The 9,135-nt window shown below is 62.4% G+C and overlaps 1 protein-coding gene across 1 annotated transcript in view; it reads right to left on the bottom strand.

Annotated features, from left to right (window-relative positions):
• Positions 1–8,036, bottom strand: part of DNPH1 (2'-deoxynucleoside 5'-phosphate N-hydrolase 1) — an 80,650-nt gene extending 72,614 nt beyond the window's left edge. The window contains exon 1 of the mRNA XM_075337901.1: positions 7,842–8,036. Coding sequence (XP_075194016.1) covers positions 7,842–7,986 — 145 coding nt within the window. The 5' untranslated portion in view covers positions 7,987–8,036. The remainder of the gene's footprint in view (positions 1–7,841) is intronic.
• Positions 8,037–9,135: the final 1,099 nt, after the last annotated feature.

Genomic DNA, 9,135 nt, shown 5'->3' on the forward strand with positions numbered 1-9,135 from the left:
TTGTTGACTTTGTGGAACTTTCTCCCATCTCCCTATTGCATCTCTGGAGCTCAGCCGCAGTGATCTTGGGGTTCTTCTTTACCTCCCTCACCAAGGCTCTTCTCCCACGATTGCTCAGTTTGGCTGGACGGTCGGGTCTAGGAAGAGTTCTGTTGGTCCCAAACTTCTCCCATTTATGGATTATGGAGGCCACTGTGCTCTTATGAACCTTGAGTACTGCAGAAATTCTTTTGTAACCTTGGCCAGATCTGTGCCTTGCCCCAATTCTGTCTCTGAGCTCCTTGGGTAGTTCTTTTAACCTCATGATCCTCATTTGGTGTGACCTGCAGTGTGAGCTGTGAGGTCTTATATACACAGGTGTGCGCCTTTCCAATTCAAGTACTATCCGTTTAAACACAGCTGGACCCCAATGAAGGAGTAGAACCATTTCAAGGAGGATCACAAGGAAATAGACAGCATGGGATTAAATATGAGTGTCTGAGCAAAGGGGCTGAATACTTATCACCAAGAGATATTTCCATTTTTCTTTTTTTTTAAATTTGCAAAAAAATTCAACATTTCTTTTTTTCTGTCAAGATGGGGTGCAGAGTGCACATTAATGAGAAAAATGAACTTTTTTGAATTTACCAAATGGCTGCAATGAAACAAAGAGTGAAAAATGTAAAGGGGTCTGAATACTTTCTGTACCCACTGTATCTCTGCATGAATCGGTCACCAGACAGTATATACAAGTGCAGGTACAGAGGGCTATTCAGCGCAGAGAGGGTGTAAACAGATGATGCAAGGAAGCAGATTTTGAAAAAATATTGTAAGGACAAAACGGGTGTAGTTAGACAAGTGAGGTGATAAGCTGCTCTTAACACGTGTTTTTTTCACACATTTTAAAAACTGTGAATTGTCCTGGATAGCACGTTCCAAAGAAATGGCGCAGATCACAAGAAGTCTTGGGAGACAAGAGTGGGAGGTTTAGATTATAGAGGATGACTGTCTTAGGACATTAGCAGAACAGAGGGCACGGGTAGGCAATAGACAGAGAAGAGGGACATATAGGGCAGTGTTGCACTGTGGAGAGAGCTTTGTGGGCGAGAGAGATAAGTTTATCTTGTACTCTGTAGAGGATGGGCAACCAGTGCAATGACTGGCACAGGGTGGAGGCATTGGTCGACGAATATGATCCAGCATGCCTCATTCAGGACGAATTGGAGAGGGGAGAGTTTAGTAAGAGGGAGATCGGCTAATTCAGAGTTACAGTAATCCAGATGAGAATGAATAAGGGAGACAAACGTTTTTGCAGAGTCAACGATAAGAAAAGTTTGAATTCTAGAGATGTTTTTGAAGTGATGACATGAGTGGGCGATCGGATGTAGTGAGTGAAGGAAAGATCATTTATATTTTACACATACACAGACCGTCCTGTACACCGAGGAGATCTGAAGGGTGATGGAGCTCACCGGATGGAAACGTCACCGATCTGGGAATGGGGAACACATCTTTGTCACCTGGAATCTGAGCCTGAGGCAGGACTCCCAGTACTTCTGTCCCGCTGGCCATCACTGGAGTCATCTCCTGTGCTCATTGGTTATCTGATCTTTGGAGGAGAGACTCCCCAATCAGCCGCTACCGATGGTGGCAGGAGATTCTCGGATGGTGTGGGCACTTCTATAGGGGCAGCGATGGGTACTTCTGTATGGGCGATGGGCAGTCACTTCTGTAGGAGCAGGCACTTCTATAGGGACGGGCACTTCTGTAGGGGCAGGGATTCCGGTACAGGTAGCCAGCAGGCACTTCTATAAGGGTGGCAGACATTTCTGTAAGGGCTGGCACTTCTATAGGGGCGACAGTGGGCAGGCGCGTCATTAGGGGAGGCAGCTGGCACTTCTGTAGGGGTGGGGGTAGACACTCCTGTAGAGGTGGGGACTGTTGTACAGGCGAACAGCAGGTGAGACACTTCTGTAGGGGCAGTGGGCAGACACTTCTGTAGGGGCAGTGGGCAGGCACTTCTGTAAGGGCGGTGGGCGGACACACGTGTAGGTGCGGCCGGTAGCCACTTCTGTAAGGGCGGCGGACAGTTCTGTAGGGAGAGCGGTGGCAGGCACTTCTGAGGGCGGCAGCGGAGGGCACTTCTGAGGGCAGCATGCGGAGGACACTTCTGAGGGCAGCATGCGGAGGACACTTTTGCAGGGAGCATGCGGAGGACACTTTTGCAGGGAGCATGCGGAGGACACTTTTGCAGGGAGCATGCGGAGGACACTTTTGTGGCGGGGGTGATGGGCAGGCACTTCTGTAGGGGGGTGATGGGCAGGCACTTCTGTAGGGGGGTGATGGGCAGGCACTTCTGTAGGGGGGGTGATGAGCGGGCACTTGTGTAGGGGGGGGGTGATGGGCACTTGTGTAGGGGGGGTGATGGCAGGCACTTCTGTAGGGGGGGTGATGGGCAGGCACTTCTGTAGGGGGGGTGATGAGTGGGCACTTGTGTAGGGGGGGGGTGATGGGCACTTGTGTAGGGGGGTGATGGGCAGGCACTTCTGTAGGGGGGGGGTGATGGCAGGCACTTCTGTAGGGGGGGTGATGAGTGGGCACTTGTGTAGGGGGGGTCTGGGCGGGCACTTGTGTAGGGGGGGGTCTGGGCGGGCACTTGTGTAGGGGGGGGGTCTGGGTGGGCACTTGTGTAGGGGGGTCTGGGCGAGCACTTGTGTTGGGGGGGTCTGAGCGGGCACTTGTGTAGGGGGGGGTCTGGGCGGGCACTTGTGTAGGGGGGGGGTCTGGGCGGGCACTTGTGTAGGGGGGATCTGGGCGGGCACTTGTGTAGGGGGAATGATGGGCGGGCACTTGTGTAGGGGGGGGTCTGGGCGGGCACTTGTGTAGGGGGGGTCTGGGCGGGCACTTGTGTAGGGGGGGGTCTGGGCGGGCACTTGTGTAGGGGGGGGTCTGGGCGGGCACTTGTGTAGGGGGGGGTCTGGGCTGGCACTTGTGTAGGGGGGGTCTGGGCGGGCACTTGTGTAGGGGGGGGGTCTGGGTGGGCACTTGTGTAGGGGGGGGGGTCTGGGTGGGCACTTGTGTAGGGGGGGTCTGGGCGGGCACTTGTGTAGGGGGGTCTGGGTGGGCACTTGTGTGGGGGGGTCTGGGTGGGCACTTGTGTAGGGGGGGGGGTCTGGGCGGGCACTTGTGTAGGGGGGGGGTCTGGGCGGGCACTTGTGTAGGGGGGGGGGTCTGGGCGGGCACTTGTGTAGGGGGGGGGGTCTGGGCGGGCACTTGTGTAGGGGGGGGGGTCTGGGCGGGCACTTGTGTAGGGGGGGGGGTCTGGGCGGGCACTTGTGTAAGGGGGGGGTCTGGGCGGGCACTTGTGTAAGGGGGGGGTCTGGGCGGGCACTTGTGTAAGGGGGGGTCTGGGCGGGCACTTGTGTAGGGGGGGGTCTGGGCGGGCACTTGTGTAGGGGGGGGTCTGGGCGGGCACTTGTGTAGGGGGGGTCTGGGCGGGCACTTGTGTAAGGGGGGGGTCTGGGCGGGCACTTGTGTAAGGGGGGGTCTGGGCGGGCACTTGTGTAGGGGGGGTCTGGGCGGGCACTTGTGTAAGGGGGGGTCTGGGCGGGCACTTGTGTAGGGGGGGGTCTGGGCTGGCACTTGTGTAGGGGGGGTCTGGGCGGGCACTTGTGTAGGGGGGGGGTCTGGGTGGGCACTTGTGTAGGGGGGGGGGTCTGGGTGGGCACTTGTGTAGGGGGGGGTCTGGCGGGCACTTGTGTAGGGGGGTCTGGGTGGGCACTTGTGTGGGGGGGTCTGGGTGGGCACTTGTGTAGGGGGGGGGGTCTGGGCGGGCACTTGTGTAGGGGGGGGTCTGGGCGGGCACTTGTGTAGGGGGGGGGGTCTGGGCGGGCACTTGTGTAGGGGGGGGGGTCTGGGCGGGCACTTGTGTAGGGGGGGGGGTCTGGGCGGGCACTTGTGTAGGGGGGGGGTCTGGGCGGGCACTTGTGTAAGGGGGGGGTCTGGGCGGGCACTTGTGTAAGGGGGGGGTCTGGGCGGGCACTTGTGTAAGGGGGGGGTCTGGGCGGGCACTTGTGTAGGGGGGGGTCTGGGCGGGCACTTGTGTAGGGGGGGGGTCTGGGCGGGCACTTGTGTAGGGGGGGTCTGGGCGGGCACTTGTGTAAGGGGGGGGTCTGGGCGGGCACTTGTGTAAGGGGGGGGTCTGGGCGGGCACTTGTGTAGGGGGGGTCTGGGCGGGCACTTGTGTAGGGGGGGGTCTGGGCGGGACACTTGTGTAGGGGGGTCTGGGTGGGCACTTGTGTAGGGGGGGTCTGGGTGGGCACTTGTGTAGGGGGGGTCTGGGTGGGCACTTGTGTAGGGGGGGGGGTCTGGGTGGGCACTTGTGTAGGGGGGGGGTCTGGGCGGGCACTTGTGTAGGGGGGGGGGTCTGGGCGGGCACTTGTGTAGGGGGGGTCTGGGCGGGCACTTGTGTAGGGGGGGTCTGGGCGGGCACTTGTGTAGGGGGTCTGGGCGGGCACTTGTGTAAGGGGGGGGTCTGGGCGGGCACTTGTGTAGGGGGGGGTCTGGGCGGGCACTTGTGTAGGGGGGGGTCTGGGCGGGCACTTGTGTAGGGGGGTCTGGGCGGGCACTTGTGTAAGGGGGGGGTCTGGGCGGGCACTTGTGTAAGGGGGGGGTCTGGGCAGGCACTTCTGTAGGGGGGGGGTGATGGGCAGGCACTTCTGTAGGGGGGGTGATGAGTGGGCACTTGTGTAGGGGGGGTCTGGGCGGGCACTTGTGTAGGGGGGGGTCTGGGCGGGCACTTGTGTAGGGGGGGGGTCTGGGTGGGCACTTGTGTAGGGGGGTCTGGGCGAGCACTTGTGTTGGGGGGGTCTGAGCGGGCACTTGTGTAGGGGGGGGTCTGGCGGGCACTTGTGTAGGGGGGGGGTCTGGGCGGGCACTTGTGTAGGGGGGATCTGGGCGGGCACTTGTGTAGGGGGAATGATGGGCGGGCACTTGTGTAGGGGGGGGTCTGGGCGGGCACTTGTGTAGGGGGGGGTCTGGGCGGGCACTTGTGTAGGGGGGGGTCTGGGCGGGCACTTGTGTAGGGGGGGTCTGGGCGGGCACTTGTGTAGGGGGGGGTCTGGGCTGGCACTTGTGTAGGGGGGGTCTGGGCGGGCACTTGTGTAGGGGGGGGGTCTGGGTGGGCACTTGTGTAGGGGGGGGGTCTGGGTGGGCACTTGTGTAGGGGGGGGTCTGGGCGGGCACTTGTGTAGGGGGGTCTGGGTGGGCACTTGTGTGGGGGGGGTCTGGGTGGGCACTTGTGTAGGGGGGGGGTCTGGCGGGCACTTGTGTAGGGGGGGGGTCTGGGCGGGCACTTGTGTAGGGGGGGGGGTCTGGGCGGGCACTTGTGTAGGGGGGGGGGTCTGGGCGGGCACTTGTGTAGGGGGGGGGGTCTGGGCGGGCACTTGTGTAGGGGGGGGGTCTGGGCGGGCACTTGTGTAAGGGGGGGTCTGGGCGGGCACTTGTGTAAGGGGGGGGTCTGGGCGGGCACTTGTGTAAGGGGGGGGGTCTGGGCGGGCACTTGTGTAGGGGGGGGTCTGGGCGGGCACTTGTGTAGGGGGGGGTCTGGGCGGGCACTTGTGTAGGGGGGGTCTGGCGGGCACTTGTGTAAGGGGGGGGTCTGGGCGGGCACTTGTGTAAGGGGGGGGTCTGGGCGGGCACTTGTGTAGGGGGGGTCTGGGCGGGCACTTGTGTAGGGGGGGTCTGGGCGGACACTTGTGTAGGGGGGTCTGGGTGGGCACTTGTGTAGGGGGGGTCTGGGTGGGCACTTGTGTAGGGGGGGTCTGGGTGGGCACTTGTGTAGGGGGGGGGTCTGGTGGGCACTTGTGTAGGGGGGGGGTCTGGGCGGGCACTTGTGTAGGGGGGGGGGTCTGGGCGGGCACTTGTGTAGGGGGGGTCTGGGCGGGCACTTGTGTAGGGGGGTCTGGGCGGGCACTTGTGTAGGGGGTCTGGGCGGGCACTTGTGTAAGGGGGGGGTCTGGGCGGGCACTTGTGTAGGGGGGGTCTGGGCGGGCACTTGTGTAGGGGGGGGTCTGGGCGGGCACTTGTGTAGGGGGGGTCTGGGCGGGCACTTGTGTAAGGGGGGGGTCTGGGCGGGCACTTGTGTAAGGGGGGGGTCTGGGCGGGCACTTGTGTAGGGGGGTCTGGGCGGGCACTTGTGTAGGGGGGGGTCTGGGCGGACACTTGTGTAGGGGGTCTGGGTGGGCACTTGTGTAGGGGGGGTCTGGGTGGGCACTTGTGTAGGGGGGGGGGGGTCTGGGCGGGCACTTGTGTAAGGGGGGTCTGGGTGGGCACTTGTGTAGGGGGGGTCTGGGTGGGCACTTGTGTAGGGGGGGGGTCTGGGTGGGCACTTGTGTAGGGGGGGGGGTCTGGGCGGGCACTTGTGTAGGGGGGGTCTGGGCGGGCACTTGTGTAGGGGGGGTCTGGGCGGGCACTTGTGTAAGGGGGGGTCTGGGCGGGCACTTGTGTAAGGGGGGGTCTGGGCGGGCACTTGTGTAGGGGGGGTCTGGGCGGGCACTTGTGTAGGGGGGGGGCTTGGGCGGGCACTTGTGTAGGGGGGGGGCTTGGGCGGGCACTTGTGTGGGGGGGTCTGGGCGGGCACTTGTGTGGGGGGGTCTGGGCGGGCACTTGTGTAAGGGGGGCGTCTGGGCGGGCACTTGTGTAAGGGGGGGGGTCTGGGCGGGCACTTGTGTAGGGGGGGTCTGGGCGGGCACTTGTGTAGGGGGGGTCTGGCGGGCACTTGTGTAGGGGGGGTGATGGGTGGGCACTTGTGTAGGGGGGGGGTCTGGGCGGGCACTTGTGTAGGGGGGGTGATGGGTGGGCACTTGTGTAGGGGGGGGTGATGGGTGGGCACTTGTGTAGGGGGGGTGATGGGTGGGCACTTGTGTAGGGGGGGGTCTGGGCGGGCACTTGTGTAGGGGGGGTGATGGTGGGCACTTGTGTAGGGGGGGTGATGGGTGGGCACTTGTGTAGGGGGGGTGATGGGTGGGCACTTGTGTAGGGGGGGGGTCTGGGCGGGCACTTGTGTAGGGGGGGGTCTGGGCGGGCACTTGTGTAGGGGGGGGTCTGGGCGGGCACTTGTGTAGGGGGGGCTTGGGCGGGCACTTGTGTAGGGGGGGTCTGGGCGGGCACTTGTGTAGGGGGGGGTCTGGGCGGGCACTTGTGTAGGGGGGGGTCTGGGCGGGCACTTGTGTAAGGGGGGATCTGGGCGGGCACTTGTGTAGGGGGGGATCTGGGCGGGCACTTGTGTAGGGGGGGTCTGGGCGGGCACTTGTGTAAGGGGGGGGTCTGGGCGGGCACTTGTGTAGGGGGGGCTGGGGCGGGCACTTGTGTAGGGGGGGCTGGGGCGGGCACTTGTGTAGGGGGGGTCTGGGCGGGCACTTGTGTAGGGGGGGTCTGGGCGGGCACTTGTGTAGGGGGGGGTCTGGGCGGGCACTTGTGTAGGGGGGGCTTGGGCGGGCACTTGTGTAGGGGGGGTCTGGGCGGGCACTTGTGTAGGGGGGCTTGGGCGGGCACTTGTGTAGGGGGGTCTGGGCGGGCACTTGTGTAGGGGGGGCTTGGGCGGGCACTTGTGTAGGGGGGGCTTGGGCGGGCACTTGAGCAGCACTTCGGGGAGGGGGGTACTGAGCTGTTCCTCTGAGGGAACTATCTTAGTGCCTGCCTGTAGAAAATGAACTGCCAGCGCTGAGGGCGGGTGTACTTACTTATACACCCATCAGCTCCTGCTCACATACAGACGCACATTCGGATGGCAGCTTACACCGCTGATCTATGTCCGCAGCACAGGGCGCCGCCATTTTATTGGTCCCTAGATAAGTATATACCGGCTTCAGAGATGTCCGCGCAGCCGATGTGTTCTGTCAGCACCGTCCCGTAGCGCCGCAGCTGCTGGATGATCTCCGCGTATATCGCCCGGTCCTCTCTGCCGCCTCGGATGCTCCCGCAGAAATACAGGGACAGCGCCGCCATGTTCGTGTAACCGCCGGACCCTGCACCGTCAGTCACGTGATAAGACGGCGCCGCTCAGCCCGCCAAATCAGTCACCTGACGGGGTGGGGCCAGGGCGCCTGCGTGGAGATAAGTGACAGAAAAAAGCGGGAAAATAGAAAACAGAACTGTATGAGAGGAAAACTGAGGAGACTGGAGAGCAGACAGCGAGGAGACTGGAGAGCAGACAGTGAGGAGACTGGAGAGCAGACAGTGAGGAGACTGGAGAGCAGACAGCGAGGAGACTGGAGAGCAGACAGCGAGGAGACTGGAGAGCAGACAGCGAGGAGACTGGAGAGCAGACAGCGAGGAGACTGGAGAGCAGACCGTGAGGAGACTGGAGAGCAGTCAGTGAGGAGACTGGAGAGCAGACAGCGAGGAGACTGGAGAGCAGACAGCGAGGAGACTGGAGAGCAGTCAGTGAGGAGACTGGAGAGCAGACAGCGAGGAGACTGGAGAGCAGACAGCGAGGAGACTGGAGAGCAGACAGCGAGGAGACTGGAGAGCAGACAGCGAGGAGACTGGAGAGCAGAGAGCGAGGAGACTGGAGAGCAGAGAGCGAGGAGACTGGAGAGCAGACAGCGAGGAGACTGGAGAGCAGACAGCGAGGAGACTGGAGAGCAGACAGCGAGGAGACTGGAGAGCAGAGAGTGAGGAGACTGGAGAGCAGACAGCGAGGAGACTGGAGAGCAGACAGCGAGGAGACTGGAGAGCAGACAGCGAGGAGACTGGAGAGCAGACAGCGAGGAGACTGGAGAGCAGACAGCGAGGAGACTGGAGAGCAGACAGCGAGGAGACTGGAGAGCAGACAGCGAGGAGACTGGAGAGCAGACAGCGAGGAGACTGGAAAGCAGACAGCGAGGAGACTGGAAAGCAGACAGTGAGGAGACTGGAAAGCAGACAGCGAGGAGACTGGAAAGCAGACAGCGAGGAGACTGGAGAGCAGACAGCGAGGAGACTGGAGAGCAGACAGCGAGGAGACTGAAGAGCAGACCGTGAGGAGACTGGAGAGCAGACAGTGAGGAGACTGGAGAGCAGACAGTGAGGAGACTGGAGAGCAGACAGCGAGGAGACTGGAGAGCAGACAGCGAGGAGACTGGAGAGCAGACAGCGAGGAGACTGGAGAGCAGA

Source organism: Anomaloglossus baeobatrachus, chromosome 3, assembly GCF_048569485.1.
Source record: "Anomaloglossus baeobatrachus isolate aAnoBae1 chromosome 3, aAnoBae1.hap1, whole genome shotgun sequence".
Classification (NCBI taxonomy): Eukaryota; Metazoa; Chordata; class Amphibia; order Anura; family Aromobatidae; genus Anomaloglossus; species Anomaloglossus baeobatrachus.